We start from the raw sequence: 17,456 nt of genomic DNA, 5'->3' as shown, positions 1-17,456 counted from the left end.
CTCGCAACGAAACAAGGTTAATCGGTATCGGGTTACACAACAACCTTGAAGACGAAGGTTTTAAAGTCGATTCTACCCCCCAAAATTAACAAAATAGGGCAAAAACGGCATATTTCATGCAGCGTTTTGCTGCCGTTCTGTTTCCCTCCCTCCATCGAGTTCATACATTTTAGACCAATCGTTGGCAAGTTTATTCCATTGCAATGTACATATGTATGGCGTCGTGTGTCATTGTTGAGAGATGTAGGAATGTAAAATTGCACTGTACATGTATTATGACGTCATACCGCTGAGCTCAGATTGGAACGTCATGAAACAAATGTTTCTTTTTCCACGTCATGGCGTTTGGGTGTAAACTGTGCGAAATAACACTTTTGTCACTGAAGGAAATTCCTATAGTTCACCTTTATATAAATCACAAAAGCAAATCTAACAAGTAAACAAACTCAAATTCTTTCATTTGCAGACATAAACATTATGGAGTCATATTACTCGGGGAGGTAAACGTACCGGACGGTGTGTGGCTTGACATTCTCGATGTTGGTTGAAGATCTGTATTTAATATGTATATTTGCACACGGCCCGCAACTAACAGCGGGGCGGAATTGCTGCCATTTTAAACGGTGCCTACATATTGTAACGACATGGCATGGTTACATGTTTTGTTTTAATGGCTCTTGGAATATATTTTGATTACCTGAAATACTTCGACTGGAACTTTCTTATTTAACTACTGGTTATTGTTGTCCTTACACGAAGGGTGAAGAGTCTGACTTTGTACTTTCGTTTCTCACTGTTCTTTCTGCACCTGATTCTGATTGATATGATTGAAGGGGTTATTGTTGGGTCATGAGATGTGTACCAGGTGAGTTTATTTCACAAGATTTTTTCCATTTTCGTTCGCCACGGCGAAAGAATTTGGTTCGAATGAAGATCACCATCAGGGTCAAACCTCACGCGCGCACGTGTTTCCATAGTGAATGACGCAATGCAGAATGGGTGTGACTAATACTGTTGTTTTGATTGGTTGAATTAGGGTCACCAGTCATGGTTGGGTAGTATAAATACTGAGCCCGCGGAAATAAAATAGGTCGGATGGTCAAAATTCACTCTCGGAACATGGCAAAATTATGTTTTGAATTTCTCAATCATGGCGCAACAACAGATGAGTACTGCCGATGGACCTACCATAAGTCATTACTTAAAACTGCTGTAGTTATCGGTGTCAAGCATCGGTACACAGACATATGCCGTGCACATGGCTAATTTTGTATGCAGAAATGGAACTCCCATTACGTCACCACCGAATTCGGCGATTCCTCCCTGTACATTTCACAGCTAACATATAGCTGTGATTACGACGGTTTCTAGGTTCGAATCCTGTTTTACTACTTGGAAAGGACCTTTAGAAGTAGTCACGACACTATAGTCCTGAGTGCAACCCAGCCGGTGGATTAATTCTTGAATCTGACAAATGTTACAGATCCCCGTATTTAAACTGGTATGTTGGTCACCCCCACCGAATTCGGTGGTTAGTGGTCGATGGACAGAACCAAGGGGAAATCCCTACTGCAGTAGCTATAATTAGGACGGTTACGTCTTACCTTTGGAAGCCTTTGAAGTTGACCTAGGTACCCTCTGACGGTAAAATAGTCACAGGGCTTCTGTACAAATTGGGACCAGTCAAACAATGGGATGAAAAGACAGCCGAGACTTTAATGGAGAGGCAATTGTAGTTTAACATGAATGGGACATTCCACCAAATATGGTGATACATTTCACCCAGGTGTAATCCGTTTCTTTGCTGTTGATCAGCGCCCTGCCCTTCAGTTCCTGAAGCCTTGTTATCCCCGAGATGATGGATGATCCTTACTTTGGCCAGGGAGGTATAAGGACCTAGTGAGATCAATTTCAATCGTTGACTAAATTTGTCGAATTTAAATCGTTTCAGTTTATTGTATTTGGATATAATAAGACTGAAAACTCTTCAGTTGAATTCCTACTCTCTGTTGTTTATGAGTGTGTTGATTCCTCAGTTACTGTCTTAATTAAGCATCTTACAAGAACCCTAGTAACAGCTCTCGGTTAGAAGAGTACCTTAAACTCTAATGTCCGTTATGACCCAGAGTTGCGGTTGTGGAGTTATTAAGAGACTTCCCAGTAATAATCACCTTGACAAGGCGCAACAATATGATGGACATGCATTCTGACCTTAACTGGTTCAGATCCAACAATTGAAATTTTTTTACGCAAATTTTCTTCCACAAGACAAGTCAAATAGCAAGCCTGGACACTGCAGCACAGCAACATCAATCGTGCATGCTTTAATCATACATCCGGGCAGGCTATTACAGGCTGTTACAGCTACCGCTTGATCAGGCTGGGATAGCAATCACATAGGCTGTAACACCTACCACACAGCAAACATGCATGCTGTAACAGCTACCATTCAGGATGGGTTAGCAATCATGCAGGCTGTAACAGTTACCACTCAGGCTGGGATACCAATCATGCATGCTGTAACCGCTTACCATTCAGGATGGGTTAGCAATCATGCAGGCTGTCACAGCTACTTGTACCACTTACAATGGGATAGCAATCAACCAGCCTGCAACACTTACCACTCAGAACGTGACAGCAATCATCCAGACCGCAACACTTACCAATCAGAATGCGACAGCAATCATCAAGGCTGTAAAAGCTACATGTACCACTCAGAATGGGACAGCAGTCATCAAGGCTGTAATAGCTACATCTACCACTCGGAATGGGACAGCAATCATCCAGGCTGTAATAGCTACATATACCACTCTGAATGGGACAGCAATCATCCAGGTTGTGGTAGTTACATGTACCACTCGGGCTGTGATAGCAATCATCCAGGCTTTAACAACTACCACCCAGAAGAGTTCTGCATATGGCGTGTACACATCTGGCCTTGTAGCATTTGTTAAATCCTGCTCGTTCTGTGACGATTTCAATCTTCACAGGTTACTACTGCAAAAACTTGTGCATCAAGATTATTCCATCAAACTCCTTCACTACAAGTTTCTTAAGTTTAACAATGTGTACAGTTCTCTTGTAAGTAAATATTGACAGAGTATTCAGAATGTCTAGCCCCTAGGGGCTAGGGACCGTATTGTTGCTATCCAAGCTCAACTGAAATACATATTTTGTTGTTGACAACTGATATTCTAGCATGTTACATGATTTAAATACTAATTTCACTCAGTCACATAGAACATACCTTGCATCTTTCCTACATCACTGAAAACTGTTGACAGCCTCCCTTTGTATGATTCTGTCCTATTTTTGTACTTCGTGTACTTTATTGGTTCTTTGGTAATTTGTGTTAAACATCGATTTGGAAATAAGCCTTGACTTTATTGACCCTTTTTGCTTGACAGCTGGTATACAAATGTCTGTTTCAATGGATAGATAGCAATCAATCAGGCTGTGACAGCTACAACTCAGGATGGGATAACAATCATCTAAAAAGTAACAGCCTCCACTCAGGCTGGGATACCAATCATGCAGGCTGTAACAGCTACCACTCAGGCTGGGATACCAATCATGCAGGCTGTAACAGCTACAGGTGCAAGAAACATGTGAGCGAGATGTCTTCCATTTGTTTATTTACTTACTTGGATGTTCTTTGAAGGATACATGATACACTTGGCCTTTATTTCTTGATATGCAGATTTATCATGTGTAGTAAGATACAACACTACACACAAACTTTTCATCTTTCACTTTGGGGGGTAAAAATGGCTTCAAAGTACAGTTTTTGCTTAATGCCCCAGAGATCAGCGCTGAGGTCAACAATGATTCCTGTTTAAGAAGAACTCTACTGGGGACTGCCCGAACGGGTCTGGTCGAATGAGGGCGGGGATGTGGGGAACACACCGACTGGAGGCGGGTGTAAGGGTGCGGATAGAGCACTAAGCTGGCCTGAAGCCATGCAGTATGTGTGTATATTTCACCTAGCCCACAATGTAGCGACACGGTTCACTGGGCTCGGGGCAATTTGAGGATGTTCACCGAGTTCTAAGCAAGATCAGCGATGATTTTTGAAAAAATCTGACCGTTGACAGAAAATATGTGTAATATAGAGGGGTAATTAACAGGTATAAAGATATCCCCAAAATGAAATTTTTATAGCAAAAATTCTGGGGCATAATTTTTTTCATTCGGCATAGAAACATAATCTTTGTTTTTTCGTTCCTTTATATGTATCCTTTAACGGCATACATTTTTACTCCTTTTTATGGGCTATCAGTTTTATTTGCGGAGGAAACCAAAGGGCCCTAGGAATACCACCAACCTCTAGGAAGTTACCGACAAACTTTCACAAGTGGGACATGCACATCATATTCCTAGTGGAAGACTGTCAATAGCTTATTGTCACTGAGGCTCCATGTAATGGGAACTCCACAAATTCACTGTCCAAGTAAAGATTTGAACCCATACCTAAGGTGTTCTAGTAACTGATACACTGGCATCTTGACCACTCAGCCATGACATGTTCCCAGAAACAAATACATGTATTTCAATGTAGTATTTATACACACATGAGTATAGGCCTACTAAAGCAAAAAATACTTCACACATCAATAACAAATTTGTTTCAACTCTTATTCGCTGTTTGTTTTTATTAATCAGTAAACTCAAAGAGAGAATAAACATTATCTACATGTATGTATTAAATCTGAGATCTGACAGATCAAGGAACAATACCTTGAAAACATTCTTACATGTTCATACCCTAGTACATATAGCAAGTTTTCTTTCTCTTTGGAAAATTGTTGAGTACGACGTTAAACCCCAAGCACTCACTCACTCACTATTCTGGAGATAATACATGCCAGTTATGGTCAGAGCTATCAAAATACACTGTACATTTATTTATTTATTCATTTGATTGGTGTCTTATGCCGTACTCTCTTTCACTGTCTGATGCCAGCACACAAGTTTTTGTGACATTATTAATCAAACTTCATAATGTGAATGAATCACTAAGAATCACGCAAAATGTAGTACTTGAACACTGCTAAACTTTAGGTAAAATACAGTAATATTACGAGATACCCCTGGAGTCGTGAGAAACAAATAATTTCTCGCTAGAGGCCTGTGTCAAGTGTCACAGAACTCCCACGCAACGTAACTAGCCCTGGGGCTTTGACATGTTAGGCTCCATTCATCACACTATTGATTGACAATGAGGAAAGCGCTGCGCTTGACTCGCTGTAGTTTATTGAACTGCTGTACGACTATTCAGAAAGGTCCCATTTGTGGCTAGTGGTAAATGGGTACAAGAAAACATGCACCTGAAGACAGTGTAGCAAGCCACAATTCAACATAGGGTGTGTGAGGGTTGGGAGTGCGTGGAGTGGTGTGTGTGTGTGATGGGGGGTGAGGTGAGAGTAGGGGTGTGTGGGGGTGTGGGGGTGTGGTGGGATGGCGGTGTGTGTGTGAGGTTGGGGCACGTGTGAGGGGTGTGTGTGGTGTGTGTGGAAGGGGGTGTGTTGGGTGGGGTGTGAAGGTTGTGGCGTATGTGTGAGGATTTGGGGTGTGTGTGTGGGGTGTGTGTGTGGGGTGGGCGTGAGGGTGTGTGGGGTGTGGTGTTTGAGGGATGTGTGTGTCGCTGAGGTGTTAGGTGTGTAGAGGATGTGTGATGTGTGGTTTGTGGGTTGGGTGGTGTGTATATTAATGGTTAAAGGTAGCTACATGTAAAATGAATTCTTAACAACTGCTACAGGCACAGATCTTTCAATGGCACAAGATTAAGGATCAATGATACTAGAACCCCTCACATGTGAAATCTGCTAATCAGGGGTTCTAGTATCAAAGCCTTTGACTACCTCAAAACGGATCAGGAAAATGTTATCAACTCTTCTATCCTATTACCCTAGATCCTCAACCTTTTTGTGCAATTTATTCACACTTTTAATTTGATTATGGAGGCAAAGCTACATTGGCTGGATTGGCCAGTTTCAGGGCTTCATAGCGTAAGTATGATTTTATCACTCAACACAGAATAGTGCCTTCAGAATAGTGCCTTGTAGAGGCTTGTTACATGTGTACACGATGGAACATAAAGTTTGGTTTCTTCAAACTTCAAAACAAATCTGATTACATTACACAGATTCAGGTGGAGTGTGTGATTGGTGTGGAATGCAAATGGTTAAAGGTAAATCCCAAACTGGGACTTCATTCAGTCGGAAGAGTTGCCACAGATATGTGAAAAAAAAATTATGATTTTGATGACAATAATTCAAGACTTTCAAAATTTGAACAGAAAATATGAGGAAAATTAACCATCCCACTATAGTAGGTGTTAAAATCCAGTATCAGTAAAGATGATGAAGAAATGATTTAGGGTACAAATTGAAAATAACTCGCATATTCTGAAATGTCTACCACAAAACCTGCAAGCTTCAGTAGCTTCCCTTGTTTAGTGTAGAAGAAGTTGATTAGAAAGAAATGCACCCCATTGCAGAAAATGGTTAACAAACGGACAAAACTCCAAACAAAGAGATAAAACATAACACAACATAAAGCATTGCTGAACAAATACTGTAAATCTTCAACCTTTTCAACCAATAAGGCACTTTTTCCACTGGAATTTATGTACACAATTATTATGAAAATCATGCTAAGTATGATCTGTTTGTGATTATTAAAATACAAAACTGTGCACATTATTTCTCTACACTCCATTGTTCTCTCAGAGTATTTCAAAATTTTGGTTGCACAGGTGGTCGAAAATGCTGAAGATTAAGGGTACAAATCTGAATGTCTGATCTGATTGAACTTTTAAATTTTAAACTGATCTAAAGACTATTTTACCCTCTGTCAGGTTAAAGATAGAAATTAAATAAAGACTAACCTGCTATATGGTCCAGTACTCAAATTCAGCCTTGCTACTCCATGTGCCAAGGGAGGGAACTCTACCTCAAACCAGGAACAAAACCCATGCATTGTTCCAGACTTGAGGATCTTGAATTCAAACCTTTCTTCCACCATTTCCAGGTCACCAACAGTTACTGTTGCCATGGAGATGTTGAAAATGGCAACTGCATCTGCCAGGCAGTCATTGGAGCCTAGAATATAATCTGAGACGGGCCTTTCGTAATATTCTTCAACAGCCAATCTCCTGTCAATAATAATCAAATGGTTGATTGATTGGTGTTATAGCCAGGCTTGTTTACTGTTACTGTTTACTTCAGCCCGAGACACACTAGGCAGATTTTTGTTTATTTATTTATTTGATTGGTGTTTTACGCCGTACTCAAGAATATTTCACCTATACGACAGCGGCCAGCATTATGGTGGGAAACCAGGCAGAGCCCAGGGGAAACCCACGACCATCCGCAGGTTGCTGCAGACCTTCCCACTTACGGCCGGAGAGGAAGCCAGCACGAGCTGGACTCGAACTCACAGCGACCGCATTGGTGAGGCAGATTTTTGAGCTTCTAGGGACAAACTTAATCGCCTGCGAAATACAATCACGATATTCGCAGCACAGTTGCAGATACATTAAGTGGATTTTTCCATTGATTGTGGTCAGTAAGCTATGTCATGTGACCTAGTAAACCATCTGATACAAACAAAATGTCAAAGGTCAACACAATTTTCTGTGTTGTTTGATTGGCCAGCTTGATCATCTCGATTGCTCTGAAGCGGACACATAATGTGGACAGAGTGAAATCGCCGGCATATTTCTTCCCTAGTGTCTGACATGTTCGAAACAAGAGAATTATGGAGAAGGAAAAGATCGCCTGCGAAATACCCCGTCCAACACCTGGACACACTGGGCAGATACTTCGAATTTCACAAAATACGCCTGTATGATTGAAAAATGTGTCTCGTGTGTCCTTGGCTTTACGCATGGCAGGCAGGTTTTTATGGGTGGAGAAAACGAGAGTGGCTGGTGTAAACCACCAACATTTGGTAAGTTACTGACAAAATTACCCACTCGTGACATACAGATATTGATGGTCTTCATCAAATCTTAGTGGTTCAAACAGTCCCACAACCAGTGAGTGTGTGAGTGAGTTCTTAGGGTTTAACATCACACTTAACAATTTTTCAGTCATATGACGACGACCCACAAACAGTGAGATGTCGGGAATAGTAAATCCCCTGTCCAAGGGAGTTTTGAAATATGAATGTTATCGAATTCATTAATTTCTTTAGTGATCAATGAAATACTTTAATTTACTTGTTTGATTGGTTTTAACTGCTGTACCCAAGAAGCTTTCACTTATACAACAGTGGTACTTATGAGACTCTTCACACAAAGCCAGAGGTGGATTTGAACACACACCTTCACTGGCTTAACAAGCATACCTTACAAGCCTTGTCTGAAAGGTCAACACTGAAAGTTGCACAATCAGGTAAAGGGATGTTCGAAAAATAGGCCACAATTTTGAAGATTCAGTGGTGTCCTGTTTGAAGACTGATATTTAGAAAGCTGATTTCCATAAATTCACTAAAACACTAACAGACAAAATACAGTACCAAAATTACCACAGTTTTGTTGAAAAACTTGAACAAAAGCTGTAGCTTGTCATGGTGAAAGCATGTACTCCATTTCAATTCAGTACATCTACAGGTAAATGAGGAGAAAATCTGTAGTTTTCCCCCGGGCTCTACTCAGTGTCATCCCACCATAATGCTGACTGTCTTCGTATAAATGAAATATTCTTGAGCACAGTGCAAAACACCAATCAAATTAATAAATATAGTTTCCTCTGTTATTACTAGAGAACTAAAAAATAAATTTAAAGAAATTTTTTGATCCACAGAAAACATTTACGTACCTCAATAACGAGAAGTCCAGCCCGTATAATTTGTCCCAAAATTGGTATGTCTCTTTGTAATGGCTATCTGCTGAGCATGTCACAAGGTAAAGTGTAGCCGTGGAGGGTAGCACTACTCCATCAGATCGCAAGAACTTATCTCGGGCAATGATCACAGACTCTAACATCATCTCAAACTACAGACAAACAAAGGAAGACAAGTTATATGTTTATCTAAAATTCATGGCGAATGGACAATAAATGCCCAGTTTGTTCATGGCTAACTGGAAAAAAAAAATGGTGATCTAAAGTACAATATGGAACCTTGTCAAACTCACATATCTCGAAAAATAGCGAATATTTTCGAGAATATAATCCATCACCGGTCTAAACCGTCTGCCAGGCGAGATAACATGCAAATGAGAGAGCACAAAGATTCCCACATGTAAACATTTTAACAGTATGACACATAATTACAAGACTTTCTTTGGTTATCTACTAGGTCGCAGCTATCACGAATTTGCACTTGTAAAACTGCTTCTTTCCAGTTAAAAAGTTGGCAGTTACAATTAAGATGTTTTCATCAATCCTGAAATTTTAACACTCTTTTTACTGTCCATTCGCCATGAATTTGTTTAAATGTACTGTTTTAACTGTCTAGGAACATACCACCGAAAGAAATTCTGAACTTTTATGTTGGTTCATCTTAACACAAATAAGAGTTGCATCTGACTCCTAACTAAATCTCCTGGGGCTATAATTCCCCGAGAATCATACGGGGAAATCCATCACCGGTCTAAACCGTCTGCCAGGCGAGATAACATGCAAATGAGAGAGCACAAAGATTCCCACATGTAAACATTTTAACAATATGATAATTTGAAAGCAAATTATAAGTCTAGTAAACCAAATATGATCTTGCTTTTTATCAATAATATTTTATAAAATATTTGTAATTCCCAATGATCTGTTCAGCAGAACTGAAGTTGCATGGTAGACCACATAATTACAACACAAAAGTGTGTCTAACATTTCAAGTTCGCTGAACATCTGCTGTCGTCTAGACAACAAGGGGAGGTAACTGACTTAAAAATCAGTCTTCCTAAGCACAGCGACTTGAGCGAGTTGATAGTCAAAGGGAAACCCCAGATTAAACTGAACTGACCGTTCACTCAAAGTCAGATACGTGTCAGTAGACACCTGGAGGTCTCAACTTTATGTAGATCATGTTTAAAATAACAGCTCAATTTTTCCTACATCGGCAGCGTGCCCCTTTAAAGAAAACCACTGCTCATAATAGTACACATGGCTACAAGACTTTCTTTGGTTATCTACTAGGTCGCAGCTATCACGAATTTGCACTTGTAAAATTGCTTCTTTCCAGTTAAAAAGTTGGCAGTTACAATTAAGATGTCTTCATCAATCCTGAAATTTTAACACTCTTTTTACTGTCCAGCGTTACAATGCTGTCTGTAAATAGCAATCTATCACAGGAATTTACCAGTAAAAATGTCCCCATCCACTCTGATATGATCACATCCACTTTGTCTTCTATCTGTATCTGCTCCACATAATCATTTATCACAGCTATTTTCTTATCCAGTCCATTAATCTTCACCAACTCAGCTGTATAATGAGCAAAATCGCTGGTTTCAACTGCATATACCTGAAAAAAAAAGAAAAAAAAAAGAACATGTTTCTATAATAATGCATTTCTCTGTTTTTTGACTACCCTATTTCTTCTAAATATTGGTACACCTGGTCTGCACATTTTAGCCAATATGCATGTAATTCTAGCAAGAATATTGAGTTTCTTTTTTCTCACATGGTTAGACCACCTAATGAACAAACATACTCATATCTTTACTTTTCCAAAAGGCCAGAAAAGAAGTGTAATATTCTACTTCCAACACTACTAAGATCTGTCCCAAATTTTAAAAGAATTAGGTTTATCGACTCATCTATTCAATAATTTATCTTTTGTCAGGAAGAACAACTGAAGCGTTGTTTGTCAAACAATCTCGTAACAGAGCTCTCAAAAGTAAAGAATTCAATTTTTTGATTGGTATTTTATGCCGTACTCTTGAATATTTCACTTCTCAGATGGCGGCCAGCATTATGGTGGGAGGAAACTGAGCAGAACTCAGGGAAAGCCCACAAACAACCCGCAAGTTGCTGGAAAGGCCATCCCACGTCTCACTATGACCTAAGTGGCAGTCAGTACAAACTGGAGTTGAACTCTCAGCGATTGCATACCTGCTCCAAAAAAAGAAAAAATTAGAATAAAAAACACACATGCAGACAGACTTACTTTTTTACAATTTCAATATTTGGCACAAAACATACTGAGCACTCCTGTTCCACATCCCACATCCAGTATAACCTTTGAAACAATAAAAAAATCAGAAAAAGATATAGCACCATTTTTTCAGATGTGTTTTTTGTACTATATTCTTGTGTGTAATGCATAAGGGGTTCCATAGGTTCATGAGGCCCAGAGTTCAGGCTTATCTGATTACTTATTTATTTATTTGATTGGTGTTTTACGCCGTACTCAAGAATATTTCACTTATACGACGGCGGCCAGCATTATGGTGAGAGGAAACCGAGCAGAGCACGGGGGAAACCCACAACCATCCGCAGGTTACTGGCAGACCTTCCACATTATCTGACGAAAATCAAATCGACTGTATATCGCTTCACTAACAACGACCTGACACACATCCTGTCCCTGGCGAGTTCAGTGACCTCCTGTGAACTGAGCTGACATAAACAACCAGGGGTCATTGACATCATTAGTGACCAAACAACATAAAGTTTTCTCTGGCAGCAACATGCAGATGGTCATGAGTTTCCCTCAGGCTCTGCCCGGTTTCCTCCTACCATAAAGCTGGCTGCCATCGCACACGTGAAATATTCGTGAGAACGGCGTAAGAGGCCAATCATATAAATAAATAAATTTTTCATTAGTTTAAAAAGAAAAAAAGAATTCCCTCTTGACGGGCCTTAGTTCCTCTGAAAGTAGGAGGTTGGTCTCAGTGACCTCCTGTGAACTGAGATGGCATAACCAACCAGGGGTCATTGACATCAATAGTGACCAATCAACACGAAGTTTTCTCTTCATTCCTTCAATTCCTTCTTGACTGACCCTAGTTCTTCCAAAAGCACGAAGCTGGTCTCACCAAGTGCAGAAAACATTCGTAAGTTCTCACCTACTACGCATTAGATGCTTACTTTATCTCTCAAGAAAGGTTCGTTCATTTGAACAGCTTGTAAACAGGCCTCAGTCCTGGGACGATCGCTCAGCATTTCCTGGTGAAGTTTCTGAAAATAAATGAAAATCAGATACACAGAGCACATTGAAGGTTGAACCCTAGAACTAACTAACCCTAACCCTAACCCTAAATGGGTAATTATTCCATTTTCCATGAGAAAAATATTTATAATATTCAACCTTCACTGTACAATATTCTACTCATAGTTTATATTTTGACAATGTCGTGATTTTGTGTAATTGAACAAGTTCAAGCAATGCTTTTAGCTGTAGACCTTCACAGGCTTCTGTATACAGCATGATGTCCTGTCTTATTACGTGACGTAAGAAATGTTACAGTTGACTGAACTTGTATTGTTACGTCATTCTGCTTAACTTGGATTGGATGATCATAAAACAAAATGTTTCTTTTTGACGTCATGGCATCGGGGTGTGCAACAACAAGTTACATCTAACTCCAGGCAGTGAGATGAGACATCACTTTTATCAACGAAGGAATCCTGACATTTCACCTTTAAATAAGTAAATAAAACAATTATTTATGTACAAAAATTGAAAAAGACTGCTTAGTGTATATGTACATGGGGTTTATCCATACTTGTAACCTTATCAAGGTCATTAATCCTTGCCATTTATTTATTTATTTGATTAGTGTTTTACGCCGTACTCAAGAATATTTCACTCATACGACAGCAGCCAGTATTACGCAGGGTGGAAATGAAGCAGAGCCCAGGGGAAATCCATGACCATCCGCAGGTTGCTGAGAGACCTTCCCGTGTATGGCCGGAGAGGAAGCCAGCATGAGGTGTACTTGAACTCACAGCGACCACCTTGGTGAAAGGCTTGTGGGTAACTTTGCCATTTAAGGGTATTAATTTATTTACTTCGGAGTTTAAAGTCTTATCTCTTGAAACACTTGAAATTTATTTCTTAAAGAGTTTCCAAACTGGCCTAAAACATAAAGGTACAAAAAATCTTCTCCAATTTCTTCTTGGGGAGATAAAATGGCTTTAAATTACAGTTTACAAGGCCTCAGAGATCAGTACAGACATTAAGTATGTCTCAGCGTTGACGGCTGTCACACAAATGGGGGCAGTATGCTGGTCTTGTGTACCCAGTATGTTCATCGATGACATCATTTCTGAATATGTTCGACCACTGTCGCGAATTATGCATAAAATATTGGGGGGGGAAAAAAACAAAAAAAAAACCTCTTAAAATTTTTTCTGGGGCTACATGTATGTATCTTCATTCCCTTTGATACATAATCTTTGTTGCCACCTTTAAAAATGTTTCATTTCCATAATTATGGACAAAGGCAATTGCAGTACCCTTTGCACACCACAGACCTTTAGCAAGTTGGCACATTTGGCCAATACCACTGGGGCAATATGGTCTAACACAGCCAAAATAGTCCAACTGGGCTATATGGTCTAACATTGCCAATACAGTCTAACAGGGCCAATATGGTCAAAACTGTGGGAAGGACTTTACTCACCAAGTGGCTGTAATTTCCAAAGTACTCGTCATCTTGCCACACAAACTGTTTAGAGGTCCGATGAGTGAAATGATTTGCAGGGACATAGCCTTGCCAACCATCAAGCTCTGCCCACCACCAGTTACAGTCCTGTTTTAACAGGATGCGTACTTCTTGTCCCTCTTTAAATGACAGCTGTCAAGATAGAAAGAAAGAAAGTGAGTGATTCAGTGATGAAAAAACCCAGAGTAATCAGAAGGAAGCGAGAGATGTGTTGACAAAGACTTACTATCTATCCCCATTCTACTATTAAAGAACAATAACTTTGGAAACAATTGATGTAACGCACCACAAACAGCTAAAGACTAAATAAAAGTTTTAAAGGGGAGGTTGCACCTTCCTCGCTTGGTTGACCTGTACCAGTATAATGGCCTGGGCGGGGCGCCTTACTTGCCTTCGGTAAGGCGTCTCAGTGAAGCAGCACTAGATAAGAGCGGTGGAAATCCATCCCCCAACAAGGAGGCACATTACTGAAAAACTGTTAAGTATGACATAAACCCCAAACACCCACTCACTCATTTTTATGTAGAAAGGGCAATTACTCTGGAAATAATTGATGCAGCACAACCCAAACAAATTTACATCCTCATATGGTCTCTGTCATGCCTGCATGTACAAAGTTTCATGCAAATCCAATCAAAAGTGTAGAGGACTTACACAAAGAGAGATAGAGAGACGGAGAGAGAGAGAGGGAGATGGAGAGACCGACAGGCAAAGAGACAGAAAAACAGACAGATGGAGAAGATCTCAATGCGAAATTTACATTTACATGTCATACTTTAAACCTGCTGTGAACCCCTACACCTTCTAGCAGTCCATGTGACCACAAAGCAGCAATTTATTTAGTTTCATTGTTGATGATAGTAAAATACAAGGACAGTATTCAAGATTCCACCAGAAAATTAAATAGAAATGAGCAGAGGAGGTTAGTTATATTGCCAGAAGTGGGAAGGAGATGGGAGTTAGTCCATGCCATTTTTCTTGAGAGGCTGTGATGGACTGTTATAATGAATGTCAGAATTTTAAAATCTATGCAGCACATAATCAACTATCATAATTTTCTAATCTAAATTAACTTAGTTTAGCCTTCACAAAATCTACTCTGCAAGTGATCGAAATGACCCATCTCTTAATTCTCATTCAACACCAGAAATCTGCTTGTGCCGCCGTTTTGGACTCGATTTAATGGCCAACTTCGTTCCGCAAAGTGCCTTATGGAACTAACCTACCGGGCTTTTGAATTCAGCCAATAAACGTTGAGGCAGGTAAATATCAGAAATAGTTGAGAATAGACCTCAACGTTTAATTTAATTGCACTAAGTTTAGTCTTGTTTTACACATTATACACAGTAATTGTACCTGGTTGACACCAAAAGGCTTAAATCCAGCCATGGCATAAGCCAGCTCAATTTCTTCACCATTATACACTTTGGGGTCCTTGGCCGTTGTTGTTGTTGCGTTTCATTTTTGTCCTTGAGCTTGGTTCGAGCTTCACGATCATGTTCTGCACAAATTTTCCCCACGCTGTTCTCCATGACAACAGAACATCGGTAAATTTTGGACCTCGGCCCACTTCAAGACTGACTTCATGTAGACTCAAAGGAGGTAAATTTTAGTTTAAATTTATAAACCTTGTTTCCTACAGATCTCCTCTGCTGTTTTTTCCCGCCATTACCCTCGCTTAACGCCCCTGATTACCTCACTTATCCCCCCTGTTTAACTACGCGTGGCATGGATGAACACGTAACGCCGATCCGTAACGCCGATCCTGATTATCTCAAACTGACATTTCCAGAGATTAATTAGGCCTTCCGTGGTTTCTCTCTTGAGGTGTATTATGGTCCCAATAGGTCACCGTAAACCCAGTATTATAAATGGTTGAAATTAACATGGTCAGAAAAACTAAAAAAAAACATATAGAGGATATGTAATGAGCGACCGTCGATATGAAATTTATTAAACGAGAGCAGTAGTTTTCATTTTTTCAGGTGCTCTGATTACACGCCGTGCACTTTTAAAAAAGAACTGACAGTTTAACTTAACGGAGTCTACAGAGTTGTAACGGTTAACTGGAATTTAGTCATCAGCCAGTTTTCTTGTGAAGATTCGGATGACGATTCAGTAACACAAACACGTCCTCGTCTGGGTGCTTCATGATTGTAATGAACATGCATGTGAAAGACATCCCCAGATATGGGATCGCCAAATATCGGCGCCAAGTAGTGATTGGCCGATTTGAGGAATGAAAGATACACGGACCAATCAAAATAACGATTATAACTGCCATAGGGCTAGGAATGCGGAACAAGATACTACATGCAATTAGCTTAAAGACAACCAAAACCGTGAAAACTAATCTGAAAGAAGGGTTAAGTAAATGAACAAAAAGTAAGAGTTGGGAGACAATTTAAGTCAGCATTTGCCTGTACCAAAGAAAAGTTGTGGGTTGTGTGTTCGGGGGGAGGGGGCGATGGGGGGATAGAGGGGGGCATCCACGAGGCTCACAAATGCGATCGCCAGCTGTGAGTTCAAGGTTTCGTGTCCGGTTGTACGTGAGAAGACCTGTCAGCAACTTGTGGATGGTCGTGGGTTTTCCCTGAGCTCTGTCCGGTTTTCTCACACTATAATGCTTGCCTACGACATATAAATAAAATATATTCCTGAGTACGCCGTAAAACCTCCAATGAAAAAAATAAACAAATTTAAAAGAAATAAATAAATATCATTAGTACTTTCTGACACTGAGGAGTTTTTGTTTAACTTCCCGTCAGAAATACATACCACAAATTTCCTGGATTTCAAAATTCCGAACCGATAACTCACGACAAACAGAAAGTGTTGTTCTTCCCTGTAAACAGTTATAATTTCCTCTTTCAACGACAGAGGCGTGGTTTAAACGGGAAATACATTCTCTCAATTTTACATAGGGGAAGTTTCTTGAAAATTTAATGGTGGGTGGGGAAGGGGGAGGGGGAGGGGGTTAAAATGCATTTAATCACGTCCCCCCTCCTTATATGATCAAGCTGGCACCACTGTGACATGCTCGGTAAAATGTCCGAAGTGACCACAAACCCCAAGCTAAGAAACGCTCAATGGAAATGAAACTAGACACATGCAATTTATTAAAGTAAAAGAAAGGAAAATATGAAGTAAGCTTCATCTTACTATGTGGAAAAATACTTTCATTTATTTTTATACATTTTTTTTAAGAGTGCTGAATGGCATTCAAATATTTGAATACTATGGTGGCTTTATATGCCATACTCACGGTGTTTACAAATTGTGGCGTCACATAACGCCCCCCCCCCCCCCACCCCGCCCCGATTTTCACCAGAAGAAAGCAATTTATGGGAACAGTATTTCAGTAATGTTTTACTGATGGGTAGACATTCCAACATTCAGTGTCGTGATTAGAATTATAAAAACTTCATGTGACGTTAGAGTTCTTAAACTCTGATAGTATGGTTCATAAGACCCACCTTAGAACTCAAAATCTGAAAACCTTTAACTCTTTTCACAAAATCTAGAAAATAAATAAAAGTATATTTGTACATGGTTTTAAGTGGTTAAATTAGTGATGCCTACTTCGATTTTCCCACCGGCCCGGATAGCACAGTTGGTAGACCATCCGCTTCGGGACCGGTAGATCCAGGATCAATCCTTGATCGAGTCACACCTAAGACTTGGTGTTCAGCATGAAGGGGATAGTGCAACGACTGGTTGACCCGTATCAGTATAATGGCTCAGGCGGGGCGGTTTACTTGCCTTCGGTAAGTGGTCTCAGTGAAGCAGCACTAAATAAAAGAGCGGTGGAAATCTGTTCTGCAACAAGGAGGCACAT

General features: G+C 40.1%; 1 protein-coding gene across 1 annotated transcript; it reads right to left on the bottom strand.

Moving 5' to 3' along the window:
- Positions 1 to 2,714: 2,714 nt before the first annotated feature.
- LOC135464526 (protein arginine N-methyltransferase 2-like) lies at positions 2,715 to 15,279 on the bottom strand. The gene is made up of 8 exons (XM_064741951.1): positions 14,975 to 15,279; positions 13,577 to 13,750; positions 12,039 to 12,128; positions 11,158 to 11,187; positions 10,306 to 10,470; positions 8,826 to 9,001; positions 6,890 to 7,156; positions 2,715 to 2,811 (listed from the first exon to the last, which is right to left on the bottom strand). The coding sequence occupies exons 1-8, from the start codon at positions 15,005 to 15,007 to the stop codon at positions 2,715 to 2,717; spliced, it is 1,032 nt and encodes a 343-aa protein (XP_064598021.1). The 5' UTR covers positions 15,008 to 15,279.
- Between the last annotated feature and the right edge of the window lie 2,177 nt (positions 15,280 to 17,456).

This window comes from Liolophura sinensis, chromosome 4, assembly GCF_032854445.1.
Source record: "Liolophura sinensis isolate JHLJ2023 chromosome 4, CUHK_Ljap_v2, whole genome shotgun sequence".
NCBI lineage: Eukaryota > Metazoa > Mollusca > Polyplacophora > Chitonida > Chitonidae > Liolophura > Liolophura sinensis.
The sequence above is the reverse complement of the archived record's forward strand: the minus strand, read 5'-3'. Positions and strand labels throughout refer to the sequence as shown.